The 21,968-nt window shown below is 32.4% G+C and overlaps 3 protein-coding genes across 9 annotated transcripts; 1 reads left to right on the top strand and 2 right to left on the bottom strand.

Moving 5' to 3' along the window:
• On the top strand, positions 3,524-8,233 carry LOC109330115 (transcription factor GTE12-like). 3 transcript variants are annotated; one of them, XM_019564148.1, is made up of 11 exons: positions 3,524-3,670; positions 5,143-5,981; positions 6,190-6,250; positions 6,361-6,498; positions 6,571-6,635; positions 6,728-6,785; positions 6,875-6,955; positions 7,048-7,169; positions 7,259-7,325; positions 7,615-7,736; positions 7,832-8,233. In XM_019564148.1, the coding sequence occupies exons 2-11, from the start codon at positions 5,271-5,273 to the stop codon at positions 8,072-8,074; spliced, it is 1,668 nt and encodes a 555-aa protein (XP_019419693.1). In that variant the 5' UTR covers positions 3,524-3,670; positions 5,143-5,270; the 3' UTR covers positions 8,075-8,233. The 3 variants fall into 3 exon arrangements, with proteins under 3 accessions (XP_019419693.1, XP_019419691.1, XP_019419692.1); XM_019564146.1 differs by having other exon boundaries at positions 6,872-6,955; XM_019564147.1 differs by having other exon boundaries at positions 3,540-3,626; positions 6,872-6,955.
• LOC109330321 (eukaryotic translation initiation factor 4E-1-like) lies at positions 8,669-11,018 on the bottom strand. 2 transcript variants are annotated; one of them, XM_019564477.1, is made up of 6 exons: positions 10,665-11,018; positions 10,042-10,207; positions 9,802-9,927; positions 9,026-9,091; positions 8,849-8,924; positions 8,669-8,798 (listed from the first exon to the last, which is right to left on the bottom strand). In XM_019564477.1, the coding sequence occupies exons 1-5, from the start codon at positions 10,952-10,954 to the stop codon at positions 8,871-8,873; spliced, it is 702 nt and encodes a 233-aa protein (XP_019420022.1). In that variant the 5' UTR covers positions 10,955-11,018; the 3' UTR covers positions 8,669-8,798; positions 8,849-8,870. The 2 variants fall into 2 exon arrangements, with proteins under 2 accessions (XP_019420022.1, XP_019420021.1); XM_019564476.1 differs by having other exon boundaries at positions 8,679-8,924.
• On the bottom strand, positions 11,932-17,234 carry LOC109330197 (serine hydroxymethyltransferase 3, chloroplastic-like). 4 transcript variants are annotated; one of them, XM_019564270.1, is made up of 12 exons: positions 17,149-17,234; positions 16,343-16,599; positions 15,566-15,761; positions 15,272-15,446; positions 15,063-15,180; positions 14,861-14,973; positions 14,619-14,741; positions 13,313-13,417; positions 13,088-13,174; positions 12,899-13,006; positions 12,567-12,639; positions 12,206-12,480 (listed from the first exon to the last, which is right to left on the bottom strand). In XM_019564270.1, the coding sequence occupies exons 2-12, from the start codon at positions 16,554-16,556 to the stop codon at positions 12,206-12,208; spliced, it is 1,587 nt and encodes a 528-aa protein (XP_019419815.1). In that variant the 5' UTR covers positions 16,557-16,599; positions 17,149-17,234. The 4 variants fall into 4 exon arrangements, with proteins under 4 accessions (XP_019419814.1, XP_019419815.1, XP_019419817.1 ...); XM_019564272.1 differs by having other exon boundaries at positions 16,343-16,595; positions 17,149-17,217; XM_019564271.1 differs by having other exon boundaries at positions 16,343-16,595; positions 17,145-17,216.

The raw sequence follows: 21,968 nt of genomic DNA, 5'->3' as shown, positions 1-21,968 counted from the left end.
TTATTAAAAACACACTATCACTGTCACTATAAGTTCAACTCCTCTCAAATACGGGAGAAACCAATAATGAAATATGAGGTTGAGAAATTTTTAAATTTTATTTTTTTATTTTTAATAAAAAATAAATGTAATCATGGTCATTAATTTTTTTTTAGTTACATATCATCATTCTATTCAGCACTGGACTCTTTAATACCGAAGATGATCCATTTCCCACTATCAACCTTATGATAAGTTCAAGATTATTCATAGCTTTCATATATTTTTTCAATCCCTGACAAAGAAAGAGTGGAAAAGGACCCATCAATCAAATCCATGCCAAAAAATACAGAAAATGATATTTTGTCTTAATCTTAAACCATCTTTTGAACTAGTAAAAATATATTATTTTTTAAAATAATTAAATATTTATTATTTTTTCTATTTTTATTTTAATATCATTAATCAGATATTTAATTTATAACATCATTTCAAACACCGGATTATTGTCCACCACACGAACAATTCTTGGCATTATCCATATCAACAAATTCATTCTTTCAAATCAAAATATATAAACGGAAGGTAGCAAAACACATGGTATATATATGTATAGACAAAGGATAAGTTAGTCTCTTATGTTTTGTAGATATAAAAAAATGAGAAAGAGTTTCGTGCTGGCAAAACCATAGTGATAACTTGAGCTACTTGGTAACATTGAAGGTTAGAATGGAATTTAGTGTACAAGTCATTTTAGAAATTTGGGGAAGCAATTATGACACGCATGTAGACATTGGAGAACAAACAAAAGGGGTTTCACTTTCAATCTTTAACATTGGTATATGGTTTTCATGACCTCTAATACATATTCTTTCATTTTGTCATGAACTGAGTTTGTACATTTGCCTCATCTACATAAAGGAAGTATATACCACATTCAAAGTTTCACTATCTCAAAACTATATATCATTAGAAAGTATCAAACTAACAACAATGATTAGTTTGCCCTTAGTTTGTAAGATAGGTTTTTTTTTAATTTTGATGTATATAGCCACGTGTTGTTGATGTGGTGATGCTAATGTGACCTTTATTAGAAATCAGCATCCTCTTCGTTATTGGAGAGAGAAGTTCATTTTTTTTTTTAGTTTTAGTGGTAAAATTGTGATTTTATTATATATAAAATGGTATAAATGTCACACAGTGTTGTTTTTTCAACTACTTGTCTCTCCCTTACTCAAGATGATTCATACTCCTCCATTAGACCATGCTATCACTTTACATCTAAAGTTGATGTCATTAGCCAAAATCAAAACAAAAAAGAATGTTGGCCACAAAACTAAAAGTTAAATAAATTGTGATGACTAATTTTAAAACAACCAACATTTATGAGGACCAAAAATCGTATTTAAGCCTTTTTTATTTAGAAAAATATTATTCCAATTTATAATGACATATATGTTTTTGATAGAGGGAATAGAGAGGAATTGAAGAAATAGCATAAGATTCCATTTTTAGAGGTTTTACAAGCAAACGTTATAATGGAATTCCATTCCACCCCATATTGAGTTGTGACTAATAGAATAAAAATATCCACACAATAGGAAAGGTAATCCCATTCCATTCTATCTATTCTCTTATATTTTCATTCCATCCTCTAATCCTATAATCTCTCAAACATAGCATAAGTGGAATTTTATCTAATTATAACTAACAAGGTCCAACACAAATAATAAAAATTTGAGTTTCTTAAGCATGATATTAGAAGTTCAATTCATATCATACATATGAAAAAAATTATTAATAGAGGCAAATTCTATTTGGGTGATTATTACACTCTAATGCTCCATTTGGTTGAGGGAAATAGAATAAAATTTGGTGTTGTTTGGTTGTATAGAAAAAAGAAGATAAAAGAGTGATTAAACTTTCAGAATGAAGATCACTTGTCCCATTTTTATGTCTGATTTATATATCAAACTAATTAAAAAGTGACATCTAAGTAAAAAGAAAAATCATAAAAAAACAAAATATTTTTTTTATATTATTTCGTGGAGTGTGATTAGCTTAGAATATAGAGACAAAAATATTTTGGAACATGTGATATTTGTCCAAACTCTTCCACTCTTCCTCCCCCATTTTCTCTTCACATATGAGAAGAAAAAAATTTGGTGGGCTCCACCTAATTTTTATTCTCTCCTCTCAAACTCACTCCCCAACCAAATGAGAGAAAGAGAACTCTTCTCTCCGATTTCTCTTCTCTTATTCTCTTTCTCTTCTATTTCCTCAATACCAAAGGAAGGCTAAAAGAGAATAGTCTTCATCTATCAGTTAGGAGAACCATTGTTGTGGACTAGGAAAACCTTATGGAGTTATATCTGATCTTAAATTTTTGTTTACAACTTAACATGAACATAAAATAACCATGTAACTTTTACTATTGCACACATATCAATAATAAAAACAATGCGTAAACTATAATTATACAAATACCTAGGTTTTTTTAAAAAATATTATTTCAATAAAATGATAATAAAAACGTTAACAATTAAAATTATTATTTTGAAAATTCTTCAGAAATCTTAGGAAATTCACAAAAGTGAGAAATTTGTTAAGAAAAACAGCCCATATCCTATTTATTAAGTTGCCATTTGCTATGCAGCCCATTAACAATTTCAAACGAGTCATCAGCCCAATTTTAACATTTTATTAGCTCATGTAGTTGGCCCAATACTCACAATGATTTTAACACTAAACTAAATTGGGGAATGGTTTGTTAATGTGCACCCAATGGTCAAATATTAATATGTCATTATAAAAATTTATATATAATTAATATATCATTCATTATTTATTAAAATGTAATCGATAATTGAAAATAAATAGTAAATAATAAGCTGAAAATATATAAAACTCTAACACTCCTAGTTCATATATTTTTTTCTTAAACCTTTTTTTGTTGTTGTGATTTTCACATTTTAAATAGAGAAAAATGATAAGGAATTTTTTTAATGATATGTATCTAAGAAAAATATTGATACTCTCAAACATATTTAAGTTGTTAATTATAAATAAATTTATATGATTTTAATTTATCAATTAGTTAATAGTTTGGATATGCCAAGATAATTTATCAAACCATCAAAAAAATTACAAAGAAAGTGTAATACAATTGATATAGTTATGATTTCAAGAGTGCAATGAGTGTCACACATATAAAAAAGGGATTTATTGATAAATAATAATAAAGTTACTCTTGTATTTATAATTTAACTAGAAATAATTAAAATTTAAAGTAATTTAAAACCTATTTAAAAAACTAAAATTCAATTAAACTTTATTTTGAAAACTAAAACTTTTTTCCTGATAAAAAATCAATCAATCTTCAACTTATTATTACATAAGTATTATTATTATTTTAGAACAAAAATTATTCGATATTAATTTATTTCAGACACTGAAAATATTACACACAAAAAATTAATAAAAAAAAGTATATAAAAAAAATAGTAAATGGCAAGTAATAAAAAATGAGTAATAGATAAGGAGGAAAACCCTAAGAAATGGAACACTTTTACACTTACACACGCTGCTATTACTATACTACTCTTGTTTCTGCTGCTCATTCTCTTCTACTCCCTCGATCTACGAGGGTGCCTTTTCACACCTCTCTCTCCTTCTCCGTTCTTCAATTCAGGTATTTACGTTTTCAAACCCTAATTTTTTGTTGCAATAGTCGAACTTTTCTCTTTCTATCTTATTGATTCTTCGTTTTGATCTTTGGGATTCTACGGAAATTGGGTAATCGACAAGTTTTGATTTTGGTGGTTTCTCTTTTTGTTTTATTTTTCCATCTGATTTGATGTGGAAGCTGAATTATGAGAGATAGTGGGCACTTTTTTATTTTCCCCAGTTTCTTAGGTTTTATTGGTATCTAATTGATGTAGTTTTCGTTTACTGGGTTGATTTAATGAATCGGGTGCAATATGTTACTCGTTTAGTTGAATTGAATTGACTTAGTTTCTTATAGACAGCTCTTGATTTGTTTATTCATATCTTTACTTTATTATTGTAGCTAAATTCTTGTGAATTGTTTAAAGTTATGATGTAGTGGATATGTGTTAGAATTAAGCACTCAAATTTAGTGAATTGCTTCTTCCATATATAGAGATAGACAAATATCCACTGAAACAATGAACCCCTTTGAAATTTAGTGAATTGCTTCTCCGATCATTGGCTGAGACTTAATTGTTCTATCATTTGGCCCATTTTCTATTGGGCTCCAAGAATATATTTTACCCTAGGGTAGTGATTCTAACATCCCCTGAGTTAGTTTTTGTACCCCACACCTTTTACTAATACTTAGAAACTAAACACTCCTCCAGTGTGCCAATGAATTCAAAGTGCACTTCCTTATAAGGCTATGCATAAGTTCATTGGAATTCATTAAATTCCTCTATAGCACTGTGCAGAAGTTCATTGAATTCCAGTGAACTACTGTCAGTCTGTGTATCCTTATAAGTGCAGTTTGATGCACTCATATGGCGCTATATAGGACTTGTGTAGCAGTTGGGAGTTTAAAAACTAATACAATGAATGAAATAGAAGATCTGTTCTAGGTAAGTTACGGAGTAAGTGGAGGAGATGAGTGTGTTAGGGACTTCGGGTTTAATAAGAAAGGTGGTTTATGCCTTTATGGAGAAGATATAGTCTGGGGAAGAAGTGGTGAGTAGAGGATATTTTTGGGTTTTATGGTTTTTTGTAAAAGAAGAGGGATTATGAAAATAGCATTTGGGGGTGCTTAAATCACCACCCTTTATCCTAAACCATTCCTGTATTGCTACTGCCTGTTGACTATAATTGATTGGCCTAGGTATTTTCAATTGGAACTCCTATTTTGTAATTTTAGTAGTCTTGATGTAATCCTCTTAAATTATGATTTGGGAAATATTTAATCACCTTGAACATCTTAAGCGTTGCTTTTAATTTGATGTCATACATTACTAACATTTCCATGATGGTAGTATATAATTTTTAGGAAAACAAACATTTTGTTTACAGGAACAAACTGTGTATTGGTGTTTCCAGTGGTATTGCCCCACATATGTTATTTGTGCTCACATTGCTGTTATCTTCCATCTTTCTGAATTCTTTATTTGGGCTATTTAGGTGATCGTTCTTCACATGGAGACGTTGCATGTTTGATTTTTTTGCTCCCAAAGGAGTTGAAGTCTTGTGGTTTTTGGGACTTGGAAACTTAGGCAGTCCCCTTACACGTCAAGTTTCACTTTACCACTATGATTTCTACTGAAACTATAGTACCAGGTAGAAAATTGAAGATCAAGTTCTCCACAAAAAAGGTTGAAGTTGATCCTGGGGTAAAATGTGAGTTTGGACAACAACTGTCTCAAAATGAGTGCTGTAATTCGAAGAAGTTCTCAATGCCAGATTCCAACAAGAGAGGATCACCGGGTAGTAATGAAGGTCAAAAGGAGAAAAGGCAGAAGATTGACCGGAAAGGGTCTTTTCAGTGTGTTACAATCTTGAAGAGTTTAATTTCTCATCCATATAGCTGGGTCTTTAGTAAACCAGTGGATCCTGTAGCATTGAACATTCCAGATTATTTTACAATCATATCTCATCCCATGGATTTAAGCACAATTAAATCCAAGCTGGAGAAAAATATTTATTCTGGCATTGAGGAATTTGCAGCTGATGTCAGACTGACATTTACAAATGCCATGACATATAATCCTCCAAGTAATGATGTCCATTTAATGGCAAAAGAACTCAACAAAGTATTTGACAGAAAATGGGTTGACTTTAACAAGCATTGGAAGTGTGAAGATGAGGATGGGAAAAGCATGACTGGAAAAGTTAAGGAAACTGCAACAAAAAACTGTAACAGGACACGCCCTCACCATAAAGATACCATGCCCAAAAGGTCACAAGTGTCTGAACACAAAGGAATTCAGAAGATTAGCTCAATAGCGGCAAGAGATTCTAATGTAAGCTTTGTTTTCTGCGAGGCCATCAAGCCTTATTGTTATGTGCAAGGATAGAATATATTTACTGTAATTGATGAAATAAAATCAATGCTTCTACCAACTTTGTTCTTACTTCTTAGTGCTCAATAGTGCCCCATTTTCTTACCTTACTACAGTCACGTGTTTGTTTTGGAAAGATGTTATTATATTGACTACATTTTGCTCATAGGTGGAGGTTCCTAAGTTATCACAGATTCCATGCAAATTGATTAAGAAAGACTTCCACAAAGGTAAGAAGCAATATGTGCACAGTGTGGATTTGTGTCTCTTAAAAGCTAATAGCCATTTATTCTATAGGCAATGGTGGTGTCTGAAAAGCTAATAGCTGTTTTTTCTATAGGTAACAATGATGGGGAACACTGTTCTGGTTCTGTAAAGGCCTGCCCTTCACTGCTTCCTGTCAAATGCAAGTGCAGTCTATGTGGTAACATCACATGCAGTTGTGCAATTCCTAGCAATTGCGCTCGTGCTTCATCAGGTAGTTAGACTAGACGATCTTCTGACTGCTTCTTTCTTAACTTGTCACTGTTGCTTAATAGACTTGTATTAGATATATCTTGTGAAGGATCTGAAGGAAGGGATGTAATTACACATTGTTCTGATGCTTCAAGACAGGTATTAAAATAACATCATAAAATATTATTAGCAAAATTGGCTGTAACTTTTAGAAATTTGTTTTACTTTTAAGTAACATTGTCTAATTTCAGGATTGCCAGACTAAAGGTACATCACCTTCACAAAGGAAATCTGATCCTGATTCTGATGGTGAGAAGAATTATGCTTTGTGATATGTATGTTCTACCTAGTACTTTATACTGACAAGGTATACTTGATGTTGATATTATGCAAAGGAGTCGTAAGTTCTTTGGATAGTGAACATATGTGTTCTAGTTCTCAACTTGCAACTCTGGTTACCGATGCCTCTTCTGCTGAAGGTCAGCTTATTTTCCTTTGATTTTCAGTTAACTGCTGCTTTTTGTATTGTGAATTCTGATTACGCTAATCATTATGTTTTTCATTTTTCTAGTATGGAGCACCCCTGATTTTTCTGTACAGCTGTCACCAAAAAAGGCTCTGCGTGCTGCTATGCTTAAAAGTCGCTTTGCAGATACCATCTTCAAAGCACAACAAAAGACCCTTCTTGATAATGTAAGGCTAATGTCCAGGTGTCTTGATTGGAATAATTTCCCCTCTTGGTGAAATGCATGGTTTCCTAATCGATTTTTCGTGCACTTAAGGGTGATAAATGTGATTCTCTGAAGATGCGGCTGGAAAAGGAGAGGTTGGAAAGGATTCAGCGTGAAGGTAAATATAGCATCTCATACATACACGGGAGTCAATTTAATTTGGTAGAACATATTGATATGCTTGTTTTCCAATATCCCTTTGCAATTTTTATTGTTTGTTGTTTATGAAGGAACTACTTGCTTGCCTTGTCTTCTTATTATCAAGTAATTGCTAGTTTGATTTTGATGTGCAACGTGTGGACTTTTATGCTTCATTATACCTGAATTGTGAATAGAGATTATTTGAAGTGACTTTGCTTGTATGATATATGATTACCATTGTTGTTCATGATATGTTGCATTAACAGAGAGAGCTAAGATTGAAGCTCAAATTAAAACTGCTGAAGCTGCAGCAAGAATGAGGGCTGAGGAAGAGTTGAGACAACAAAGAGAAAAGGAAAGAGAAGCTGCACGACTTGCAATACAGAAGGTTTTTATCATTGTTTCTCTGTATCTGTGTATGTGTTAGTATTATATGTAGTGAGTTGAAATGTGTCATTAAGTTTCACTCTGATGTTTTTGTAGATGGAAAGAACTGTTGAGATAGAACATAATATGGAGATCATTAAAGAACTCGAAACTTTGAGCGGTTGTACCCTATCTTATAAGGCCCTGGGTAGTAGAAATGGTTATAGAGCTGCAATGGAGACATTGGAATTACCTCAGCTTGAGAACCCATTGGAGAGGCTTGGTTTGTTTATCAAGAACGATTATGCTGCAGCAGATGAAGATGAGGAAGTTTGCTGGGAAGAAGGGGAAGTTTTTTAGCTACAGATATTTGATGTAATTCTACTATAACTTGTATTGTTTATATATCTTTGATTTGATAGGAAAAACAGACAATGTAAAAAATGCATATTGATGTGGAGATAGTACTTTGAACATGTCTTTCATATGTTGTCGCCGTTAGTGTATGTTGGTCCTAAATTTATCTAGGATTTAATGGTTGATTTATTGTTTTGGGCAAAATCAAATATCACGCTTTAGAATGAATCATTTGGATACAATTTGAAAAGCTTCATTGTAATTAGATAAATCAAGAAAACAGGAAGTGGCAGAAATCAATGGATTCATAAGTATATTGCACCTCAAAAGAAATAAAGAAAACAAATAGGCTAGATAAAACTCCTTCAACTTATCTTTGTCATGAATTGAATGATAGTTAAAGTGCTTTGGTTCATTAACCATTGTCAAACCATTCATTTTATGACAATTCACTTTACCATAATTTGCCAGTCAGGTCTTGAAAGTGATAATGTACCACAAAGAATCGCCTTTGATTTCGTTATGAACTTGCTTACTTTCAGTTCTTATTTATCCATTTTAACAAAATGGTATTTCCGTTTAAGAATTCACATTCTCTATTGTAATATTGAATCTAGAAGCAAACAACTAAATCCCTGTATTACTTAAAACATCATTCAGTTGGAAATATTCTTGGTACACATGAAAAAACTACCTCAAGACAAGAAATGAAAAAAAGCTTAGAATGCAGCTGAGATACATGACATCTACCATGTCCCATTGCTACCATGATAGAACCAGGATTGAAAGCCTATACAGTTCATATGGTGTATTTATTTTTATTAGAAGCTCTGTCATTCTTCTTTGCATCCTCCTGAAGAAATAACAAGCCAGTAAAACATATGAATACAAAAACCAGTTTAGGAAAAAAATGTAGTAATACAAATGCAAAGGCCCGTTGATACTTCTACTTACATGAAATATAAAGCCAATGGTGTCATTGTAATCAAGAAACTCCTTCCACTGTTTTCCAATGCTCATCTACAAGATAATTTAATGTGGATGTTACTTAAGTAGCCAGAAGAATTTAACACAAGTCGCAAACAGTCAGTAGCAAAAGAAAAGAACACAGACTGTCACGCATAGACGCCAAATTTTAAATAATATCATGAACTTGTTTGTCTACTGCTAATATTGAGTGCAATAATACAGCCAGCTTCGCATGATCAAGAGTAAATTTAATACAACTATCACAAGATATAGTAAAATTAAACATTTCTAATGACATGAAAGTTAAAAAGCATTCCTCTAGCAGAAAAATAGACACTATCTATATCATAGAGATTCGACAAAGTGTTATGTTGGCTACTGCTGCCGAATACAACCTTCACCTTTTATCCGGGCTTAGGCCCGGCTAGGTTATGAAAAGAAAAGAAAAACTAAAAAGGATGTAAAGACTTTGTATTAACAAATTACTCAAGAACTACAAATATCTGTAGTTTAAACTCATACTTAACAACAATAGTAAGCAACGGTGTGATCATAATTCACAAAATATATCCGGTTCCCTCCATTGGCATGCTCACTCGCTGATAACAAAATGATCAAGGTGCACACATCCTTTCATTGGAAAATGACAAGTCTAGTTCAAGATCAAGTTAAATACTCAAATTAACTACTTAACATCAAATCTAAAGAACTTAATCCTCTACCCTCATTTCAAACAAAGAAACTAAGAATAAGAGTGTTACCTGAGCAGCTTCATTGGCAGCATTCTTAGTCCAAATAGAAATTTTATCCTGCCTACTTCGGACATTCACAACTGCTCCGCAAATTTCATCTCCATGATCAAATTGCTCTCCAATCATTGCCAACAACTTGGAAGAAAAAAGAAAATATATAACAGTATTATTAGTTTCAACAAATGCAACTGTGAAATCATATCAGTGCCCTCAATGTTTGATACATCAAAGATTGAAAAATATATATACCGTATATAACCAACTAGTATCAGATTTCCCCCGAGGAAAGGTCGCAGTCCATTTGCCTCCATTAGCACAAATGGGGTCCTCCCATTTTGGCTCAATCTTATGCTTGAAACAATGGAAATCTGCTCCCATAGCCAACTTGCTTGGATGATGTATGTTATTGTAAATGCTGTGAATCAATCAAGAAAATCCATCCCAAATCAAATACATGTACAATCGAAAGAACCCCAAATATCCAAGAAATTAAGCAATCATTTATTTAGATTCTAAAAAAGTGATTCTCCAAAAACATATTTCGCTGATAAAAAAAGTTCCAATTCCTCTTAAAAGTTGAATTTCAGTTACTTTTTCCCTCTCTTCCAGGCTAAGTATTTTTAGTAAAATCCAATCAAACATATGAAACATTACGATTGAATTTCATATATAAAAAACAATAAAGAAACCTAAACAAACAACATTTACCTTACGGGTCTATAAACGAAGAAAAAAATGGGGGTACTTACCCATTTTCACAAAAGGGCTTAAAGAAAAAATCTAAACAATAAAAAATCGATTTTTATAGCACCCCACATAAAAAATAAACGAGAAACGAAGAAAAGAGATTGAAAAGAAAGAAACTTTGATACCTCCAAAACTCTTCAACAGTAGAGAAGGTGTATATGTTTCTTATGGAGCTTCCCCAAGCGACTTGTTTGGACTTAGCGGAAGGGTTATCGAACCAGAAGGTCCATGAATTCTCGAGCGGGTGAGGATCGGCGGCGGCGGCGGAGGAAGGCTTAGATGTGGCGGATTCATCGCCGTCGAGGATCTCTCCCTCCTCATGATCAGCGTCGTCGTCGTTGTTGTTGTTGTTGTTAGGGTTTGTGATGATTTGATCGTCAGTGATGGTTGATTTTGGGGTTTCTTCCACTGCCATTTTCGATTTCTTGATAGAACACTTTTCTTACTGATATCAGTGAATGAATGGGAATTGATTCATTTGGTTTTATTGTGAATGAAGTTATGGGCTGGGTCACTATCAATCAAGGCCCATCTCATATATCTATATGCTTTATTTGTTATTTTTACATTTATCTTTGGCATAATATTTATGCAATATTGATATAAAGATATATATACAGTCAGTAAAAGAAGTATGATGTGTATTATTTTGTTTAATTTTAAAAATATTTTTATATAAAATGATAAAATAGGACATATATCATGATTTTCATGTGATTGAAGAAGATAACTTATCTTCTTATACTAGGATATAATTAGGTTGAAAAAATAGATATGGTATGAAAGTTAGCTAACGAGGGTTAGCAAATTGATCTAGAAAGTGTTTGATAAAATTAAGTATTTGATTGACTAATATGTGTAAAATGACCTAAATAGATTTATAAGCCCTTGATAAGTTGAATTGTTTTAACCAATATTTGAAAGTTGAAAGTGTTTAACAAATAACACCCATCACCAATATTTGCTTTTTGGTCAATATAGCACAATATTAGAGCTGTGCTCTTCTAAAAATGAGATCTATCTCTTTAAGTGGAAGCTACAAGCCTACAACTCCATTTTGTTAGCCTTTTTTTATTTTTTGTTAAAATGAACTTATTTTATGTTTAGATTTGGTTGAAATTCATTTCTTTCCTTTCAGCAAATAGTTTTATTTTTCACAATACAACATGAAAATTTTAGGCCTCATAAGAAAGGCTTTTAAAACCTCACCATACTACCAACAAGACATTAATTTAATGATATAAAATTCCGCTAGATCCTTAGGATGCTAAAAGGTCAAAGTTTCAATTCCTATGAGCGACACTTTGTTGTGAGAGACAATCATGCACCCTAAAAGAGATTGTTCTTTATCCATAGGGTGAGAGGATACCCTAGTACCAAAAAACCTCAACATGCTGAACAACCAGTCACCAATATTCATCTTAGAGCAAAATGCAACAACATCAAGGATTACCACATTACAAGGCACCATTTTGCCAGGAAAGGTAAAATAACATAAATTATCAGTAACACGAAACAAATGTAGCATCTAATTATTATATCAAAATTTTCCATCGGCGTTTTATTTATTAGTGCTAGAAACAGCCTCTCGGGCGGGCGTCCAGAGAGTTTCGTGAACTGGGCCGACCTTTTATCATAGTTATTAGTGCTCGAGCAGCTCCAGCACTTAGACTCCAGGAATTGGATACTGACTAGTAAGAGCTTCAACCTTTGTACGCAACTTTGTAACCTTATCTCCCAAGGGAAAATCAGGTGATGCTACAAACTTCAAAAATTCTTGGAGCTTTGTTCCTGAGGCTAAACTTTTGGCTTCAAGACTTATCTGCACACCCTCATGAATTAAGTCTGCAATCAATGCAAATTCCTTCTCACCGAGTCCTCTTGTTGTCATTGCGGGTGATCCGATGCGAATTCCTCCTGGAACTAGTGCGCTCTTGTCACCTTATGTAATTACGACGTGTCAGTAAAAAGTGGAGCATAAGAGAAAAAGGCAAACAAAATGATACAGAAGAAGCAGTAAGTCTCACCAGGCACTGAATTCTTGTTCAGGGTTATGGAAGCCATGTCAAGAATTTTCTCCGCCCGAGCGCCATCAACACCCTAAAGAATGTGATGCTGATTAATATGAAATTTAGGGGGGAGTGAAAAGGAGCAAGGTCCCATTCTCCATTTCATGTTATGATCATGATGGATGATAAACATCAATATGCAAAATCATGTCTTCTCATATTAAAAAGTATGTCAAATTTACATTGCAGTGCAACTTAATGAGAAAACTTGACACTTCTACATTCTTTTTATAATTATGATAACTGAACCTTTTTTTTTCTAATGCAAAAAAGAAGAGGAAGAGGCTTACGGATGGCCTAAGATCGACGAGAACCAGGTGATTATCACTACCACCAGAAACCAGTTTATACCCATGCTCGGTTAACCGTTTTGCAAGAGCTCTACAATTTGACACCACCTGCAGGATGGTAAATGTATAAAAGTGTTGTTGTAGGTTAGTTCTGATGTCCAATTCTAGGCAATGAAGAAAGGAACATACCTGGTTTTGGTAAATTTTGAATTCTGGAGATTGTGCATGCTTCAAGCAAACCGCCAATCCTCCGATTGTGTGGTTATGAGGACCGCCCTGGATAATTCTACACTATCAAAATCACAAACTCGGAAGACAAAAAAAATGGATTTCCATAGGAGCATAGGATGAGATCCTCACATCATCTCAATCAGAATAGCTAGAATATGTATTTAGAGGAGATTTCTAATTTACCTGTAGACCGGGAAAAACAGCATTGTTAATGGCAGACTCCAGATCAACTCCATGCACGGGATCTTTCTTGAAGAAGATCATACCACCTCTAGGACCTCTCAAAGACTGAAGGAAAATATCAAATAGATTAAGTCATTGGTATGTTAAGTATGACAAATGTCACACTGGCATGATATCGATAATTGGATTTAAAAAAGCGTAGGCTTCTGGTAATTTTGCCAAGAAAAAACTACTTGAATAAAAGGTAGAGTGAATACAATACACACCAAATAAAAGATATTAAGCATAACAAACATTTTGTTCTTTAAGATGATTCATTGTATTTTTGCTTTTTTATATAATTTTTATTTTTATTGTATCAGATAGATATGTATGCTTTATTTCACTCCCTGATGAGGGTTCTTTTCACCCTTCCCTCACAGTACTACTTCACTATTGGTCACCCAGGAGTATTTAGCCTTGCAAGATGGTCCTTACTGATTCACACGGGATTGCACATGCCCATGCTACTTGGGTCAGAGCGTAAGCTAGTAATGCTTTCAAATACTGGACTTTTGCCATCTAGGGTGAACACTCCACCACTTTGCCTAACGCTATGAGACTTGTATAACTCTTACACAACCCCGTTCTCATGGTTTAGGCTGCTCTAATTTCACTCGCTGCTACTACAAGAATCACTTTTGCTTTCTTTTCCTCTAGCTACTAAGATGTTTTAGTTCGCCCCATTGTCTCTTGCTTGTCCGTAGATTCAGCACCAGTTCAAAAAGTTACTCATAATCAGTGGCAAAACTTACTTAAAATTTTGGAGATTAATTACCCTTTAAATAGGTAAAAAATAGTAATTAGAAATTAAACTCATTGAAGTATCATTGATTTTTTGTGTTTAATAAACTTTGTTGGGATATGGTATACATAGTTTTAAAAATGAAGCGATAGCTAAAGACAATTAAAAATTATATCATGCATAATACATTGTTTGAGACAAAAAACATAACAACAACCAAGCTTTCATCCCACTAGGTGGGGTCGGCTTACAGAAAACATGAAAGGCATTTAAAAACCCCACATATGCCTCTATCATGTTCCACCATTGGTTTCAAGGAAACAAAACATTATGTTTTACAAAAATAAAAGAAAAATCGTGAATCATAAGATACATGATCAATAATTAAACATACTAACATAATTCATAACATAAGCCATAACACTCATAACAACAAAAATACCATATGAAATAGCACAAATTCAAAAAGGGTCATTTGAACCCAAAAATACAAAGTGTGACATATAAAATCTAAAGGCATACCTTGTGAGTTGTGGTTGTCACAATATCACAAAACTCGAAGGGATTATTGAGCACAGATGCAGCAACAAGTCCACTTATGTGAGCCATATCCATCATAAGAAAAGCACCTACATCATCTGCAATCTTCCCATGCATATAATATGTAGTTAGCTTTTTAGCAACAAAAATAATTACATAATATGAAGAGACATTAGATCATGAGCACGATATAATTCCAGAAAATACACAATTACAAAACGTACTTTTCTAAAGCGGTGATAGTCAATGTCTCGAGGATAAGCACTGGCACCAGCAATAATGAGTTTTGGTCGGAAGAGATTAGCAGTTTTCTCCAGCATGTCATAATCAATAAGACCTATTTTGATTGAAAGTACGTTAAAAGATTCAATTATCCAACAACTACCCAATATATCTGCAACAAATTAGGATACGAAACGAACAAACCTGTTGATTCATCAAGTCGATAAGGCATAGATTCAAAATAAATTGATGTGCCTGAAACACGTCTTTTAGGTGTCATGAATCCATGGGACAGATGTCCCCCATGAGGCAAGTCCAAACCCTGGTAAATTACGGAAATACATCAGGACAATCAAAAGATAGACTGCAATTTCGGAATAGTTAAAATCAAGTGATGGAAAATAAAAGTATACCATTATTCGATCATGCGGTTTAAGAATTGCAGTGTAGACAGCAAAATTAGCTGGGGAACCAGATAATGGTTGAACATTTACACCCCAATTCTTTCCATCTACATGAAATGCAGCCAATGCCCTTTCTTGACATAGAATTTCAAGCTCATCAATGTACTCGTTGCCACCATAGTACCTTATACGTATAACAATATAATGAGAATCCAATCAATGAAATTACAGAAGCAGAAAAGAAAGGAAACATTTAATAACAGTCTCATTTATTAAAGGAAATGGAGAAGTAAAAGAACTTACCTTTTACCGGGTAATCCTTCTGAGTACTTGTTTGTCAGGCATGATCCAACTGCTTCCATCACTGCTCTAGATGTAAAATTCTCAGAAGCAATGAGCTCAAGACTTTTATACTGTCGATCCTTTTCCTTATCAATAATGGCACGAACTTCGGGATCAGCTTCACTCAAGCCATGGTCCAGAAAGCTGCTCCCTTCACCTGATATTTGCATGTAATTCAATGGACAAAAAAGACCACCCTTGTTGAATAAATACAAACGTCGATGGATTGATATAATGATGTCAAAATATTTGAACTGAATGAAGATATTGAAGACCAACTCAGAGAAAAGAGTACATAAACAATATTCGAAATAAACTTCATCAGCATAAAAGAAATTTTCTCAACTATAAGTCAAACAGTTGATGTTGTTATATGTATATCACTTGATGTTAGCAGCATATGAGGTATCATGTTTAAAACACTGTCACAAACACGATATATACAATGAATACAGAAGGAAAAATAAAGAATTTATATCAAATACTCCTGAATAAAAAGAGAAGGAATCTATCCATCCTATCTGATCGCATATTACAGTTCAGAAACTTTAGTAATCCATTGGTTGATACAGAACAACACAGAGAACTTCTAACCAAATTTTAGGGAAGTTTCACATTTGTTCTATAATCTATATACAACTATGTCTATTTAGATATGTCTTCAGTGCCCTCAATAATTCAAAAAAAATTAAACTAGTTATTGACAGACAACATTGTTCAAACATATGGTATAATTACCTCCAATTTCTTGCACAGCAACAGACAAAGATGGTGCGTTCCCGGTGACTAAACTTGCTTCAACACGAGATGCTTTGCATGGCTTAACACAATACAACTTTACTTGAGACATAAATCCATTACTGCCACAACCTTTTGCAGGGAAATTCATCCCCTTAGTCCAATAAGGTTGTTGCAAAGAACCCATCATTGCTACTCCAGTACACCCTTGCATCCTCTGTCTTATGGAATTATGATTCAGAGTTATATACCCCTACATACATGGTTCATAATTCATTGTACAATAAAATTAAAATGATAAATCACTACATAGCATGCTACATATAGAGTGTGTTTGGTTAGGATTATTTGTCAAAATAAATGCTTTTGTTGAAGGAAAAAAAAAACACTTTTGATATATCTTATTGCTGGTTTGGTTAGGATTTTTAAAACAAAAAAGTGAAAAACATAGTTAGGGAAAAGCTAAAATTTCTAGCTTCCGGAAAAAACTTTTCCAGCAAGAGAGAAGAGAAAAGCTAGAATCACTTATCAAACTTATAAACGAACACTTTCTCTCACTTATCACAGGATACTTCAACAACTCATACACTAGTCTTATACACGTAGCTGTATGTATGTGTGAGGAATTATACAGTATTAGTTAAAGTTGCTCTATTTTTTGGCCTTAAAGATCAAACAGTTCTGAAACTAACCACAGGGTCAGAAATTTGTGATTTTGAAAACATGGGCATCATAAAAATTGAATCTTTACCCGGATTTCAACAACAATAGTCAATAAATGTACAAGTTGAGTGGAATAAGCTCACCTGAGAGTGAGAAAATGGAGAAGAACACAGATAGATGGAGAGAGAAATGAGACACGGCAACGAGCAAGGCAACTATGTTCTATAGGTATAACGTAAATAAGTAAATAATAATAATTAATGAGTGTAATATTTATATAATATTCTAAAAAATTATGCATAATGAGGAAATCAATCTGTATATTATCTATAATTAATCATTTAAATTATTTTTTGAATAGTCAAACTAAATATGAATGATAAATAATGTATTAATAATATATACGTTTTTTATTTGAGAGTTGAAAGAAAAAGATAGAAAAGTTTAACCCTCCCAAACCATTCATTTTCATGGTCAATTTAGATTTTTTTAGAATGTGTCATAGAACCTTTAATAAAATTTATAATTAGGTTCTTGTTCATTGATAACTATATTTTTTTAGGAAAAATAGCAACAACAAAAATTTATTTTTGCATTATTATTGTTTTAGTCTTTCTCATTTAAGTTTATCACTATCAAAACAAAAAAATTAATTTGTCTTCTTTCCTTATCTTCCTCCTTCCTTGTCTCTTAGTCTCACTTCTATCATTTTAGTGATAACTCTCATACATAACTTAAGTTACTACTATTTTAAAAAGATTTTCAATGACATGTTCTTAATTTCTCTTATCTCATAATTTTAATTGTGTTTTTATAAGCAATGGTATCCCCACTTAGATACTATATCACTTGTCCTCATATCATTATATATAGAAAAAATATTTAATTATTAAATTATTAATTTAAATGTATTTTTTTAACCATTCAAGTAAGTGATAGATACACATTATTTGAGACAGAAGATGTGTTCCCACCCAACGTGTAAGAGACTAATCCTTTTTGGGTGTGTTATTGTCTCTTCTAATAAGTATTGTTCACATAAATCGAACATTTGACATTTTAGCCTATCTGAAGATCAAGTGTATTACTTGACCTTTTGACATCTATACTACTAGATCAACATTTTAACATCTATTTTTTAACTTAGATATATATTATGTTATCTTTCTTTTTATTTGGATAAAAAAGAGCAATGAATACATTACACTCCCATTTAGTGGAATTTGGAATAATAATATACACATTCTTGTTCTTACCAACTAATAAATTGGTTTTAGAATTTTAATTCATGACCTTTAACTTCTAAGATAATCAAATCTATATCATTTTTTGAAGGTTTTCTTTATATTATTAAACCATACCAAACATTATATAATTTAATTAGTTTTGCTTTTTTTAATTTTATTTTTTCACTTTCACGCTATCTTGAGCCAACCAAAACATAAATAAAAAATTATTTTAACTCGAATATGTTTATTTGAATCTACTAGATACAACTTTTAAAAAAAACATGTCTCGCCATTTTATAGGCCTTTAATACTTTTTATAAGACCTTTTTTACGTGTTAGTTTTGGTCAATTTTATAAATTTATTTTAAATGTTTTATGCATATTAATAGATTTTTTTGGTACATCGAAAAGGAAAAGAGAAAAACTATAAGATAAGGTATAAATCCCTTTGTAGGATGTAGGATGCTCTTGTAGGTGGGGAGTCCAAAAAATATGAGAATCATTGGGGTTCAAACTAAACTTAGCTAAGAACTCAGCCAACATGTTTGTCTTTCTGAAAGTATGTTGTACATGCACTTTCCAATTTTTGTTTAGCGACTTGAATATGTTTAGTAGAACTTGACTCAAATGGTGTAGGCGAGTCTGCAAATTCTCAATGACCATGTGGATGATCATTAGACAATTACTTTCAAGAATAATAACATTGTGACCTTTGTTCCAAGCGAAACGAAGACTCTGCTCCATAACAAGCATCTCTGCCAGAATGAGAGACCTAATACCAAAGTTGCTAGAAAAACTAGACAACAAAAAGTCCTCCAATCATTTGATCATGGATAAGGCAACTACCGTCAACATTTAGCTTCACCCAACCAACCTCAGATGTCACCAGTGAGTACTAGTCAAGGCAACTTCAACCGATAACACATCCTTGGAGTAAAAATCTCTAAAGTATTGTTGTGGTATTACCAAAAAAGAGTATTGTTGTGCCGCCGTCAAGCCTACCAAATTCCTGCCAAAAAGAGTCTTCCATTGCTTGTTTTGACATTTCCAACCAACCAAGGAAGGAAAGAATGATTATTCTAGAAGACCTGAGTATTAAAACCCAAACGATGTCATAAAAGAGTGGAGTTGCAGTAGTCCCTGAAAGTGTGGAGAAGATCCTTAATGAGTGAATTGCAACGAGAGCACATAGGAGAGGTTACCACATGTCTTCTAAAACGAAGAGAGTTAGTCGGCAAGGAATCATGAAAATTAAGCCAACCCAAAAACTTGACTTTTTATGGCACATGAAGCATCCATAATCAGCTTCAGAAATAAAGCTAAAATTCCAGACATCATTCTTCCAAAAATCCTTAAGCTGCAACTGAGTGTCATAAATGTGAACATAGTCTACCAAACTACAAAGATTATCCATACTAGACCAGCTATTATACTAAAAGGATTTGCTACCATCCCCTAGCTGTAGATTGAACCCATTCTTCAAAGCAACAATAGCTTTAACAATACTCTTCCAAACGGGAGAGGCATTAGGTCTTTTGGGAGCATACACCAAACAACGATCCCCAAGATACTTTTCCCTAAATCGTATCATAGCTCAACTCTCCAATAAGATAGATATTACTCGAATGAGTGTCACAGATACCAAGACCACCATCATTTTATGCGAGGTCGGAACCTCCTAATTAAGTAGGTTGAGACTTCACTTATTAGCATCACCATCCCAAAGAAAAATGCTAGACAACCTATCGATCTCAGAACATATACTCTGAGGAAGCCACAAGCTTTGCATAGTATAAACATGAAGAGGGTTAATAACAGATTTAGTAAGACATAGTCTACCTACTTTATCCAGAAGATTGGACTTCCATGTTCTCATATGCCTCTGAATATTTTCCATCAATGGTTCAAAAGTCGATCATTGGACCCTACCTGGATAAGCGGAATGCCCAAATACTTGCCATGGTTAGAGGCAGCTCGCATCTGTCAATAAGTCATGAAGATCTGTTTCCTCCTGTTGGGCACATGCTTGGAATGCCCATATTAATTGATTTCGTGAAGATTGGACTTCCATGTGCTTATACGTCTCTGAATCTTTTCCATCAATGGTTCAAAATTGATGGGACAATATTTGTTGTCCCATTTTTTGTACCACTTAATGTACCATTGATTTTAATTGGTTAAAAAAAATTATTTAAGTTAAAATTGTAATTATTAAATACTTATCTGACCAATCACTCCTCTTGGCACATGAAGTAGCACAAAGTTGTGGGACAGCATATGTGCTCCCAAAAGTGTGATTGACATATTTAATTTTAGACATATATAATTATACAATCATTTTATCTTAATTTGTGCAACAATATCCAAAATTCTCATGGAAAAAAGACTAAAAAGAATATAAAAAAAGGAATTGTGATTGACGGAACCTCTAGCTAATGTATTAAATTAAGTTATTATCTATTTAAGTGCGTATTTACTTTCCTGAAATGTTTTACGTTTCTATTTTCATGTTTTCATTTTCATATTCTCATTTTCACATTATTATTTTTATTTTCACTTTTACAATTCTTCACCCAAATTTCAGAAACAATGTCAATTACTCTCCTAAATAAATCAATTCTAAATTTTAATCACTAAAATAATTAAGCCATTAATTTTATAAGATATCTTCATATATTATACTTGCATTTTGTTAACAATACATTGAACATCATTGTTGTACTTGATCATTAGGTTTCACAAAGACATTTGTAAGATTATAATGAGCATTATGCACTTGCAAGTACTCTCGAAAAGGTTAAAGTCAAAATAAATAAATTAGTTACATACATTTGCTCTATTACTTAATTATGGTTACAATAATTTTAATGAACGGCAATTTTCATCTCAAAATCATATATTATTACACTCATAATCAAACTGTTTGACTATTTGAGCAATAAAATTAAGAGGGGCGATGAAAAATTGTTATGTTTAGAGAGAAATAAATAAATTATATTATGAAGATATTAGTGGTCTGGTTTGAACAAGTGAGATACTCATTGATTAATTTTGAAATTTTATTGATTAGTACCGAGAGTAATTGAAAAATATATTCCTCCAATTTCATATTTTTTAATGTTTAAGGTTATGCACATAAATGATATACATATATTCACTAAAATAACTAAATTTAATGCACATTGAAAACTGAATTAAAAAGAAATCAACAAATATATATAAAAAAGATGAGTAATAAACATAGGTATAGTTGGAAAATAAAGTAGAAATGTACATTAAGATTCTAAAAATCAAAAAAATTTGGAATAACATGAATTTTTAAAAAAAATGACAAATATAGAGTAACAAAGGTGTTAAAAATTTCAAAAAATATTACTGTTTTATTATTGAAAATGTTGTAAAGGATAGATAATTTTTCATTTCCATAATTTCCGAAAACAAATCTTATGTTTTCTGAAATATAAAATAAAAACAATAATGCAAACATGTTTTAATTCTCTTTTTTCATTTTTATTGAAAATGGAAATAGAAAATAAGGCAAACAAAGTGATAAGAAACAAATACAAAATAAATAATTTTTGTAGGAGTTAGAGAGCTAATGTTATTATTTAAAGGCAGAGAAATTAAGAGAGTTTTAAGAAGAGACCTATTTGAAAATCCGCAAATGATTTAGGACCTACAAAGTAATTTAACCTTTATTTTTCAGCCAACCAAGGGAGAAAAGGTTAGATTTC

The sequence above is a fragment of the Lupinus angustifolius genome, chromosome LG16 (assembly GCF_001865875.1).
Source record: "Lupinus angustifolius cultivar Tanjil chromosome LG16, LupAngTanjil_v1.0, whole genome shotgun sequence".
Taxonomy (NCBI): Eukaryota; Viridiplantae; Streptophyta; class Magnoliopsida; order Fabales; family Fabaceae; genus Lupinus; species Lupinus angustifolius.
The sequence above is the reverse complement of the archived record's forward strand: the minus strand, read 5'-3'. Positions and strand labels throughout refer to the sequence as shown.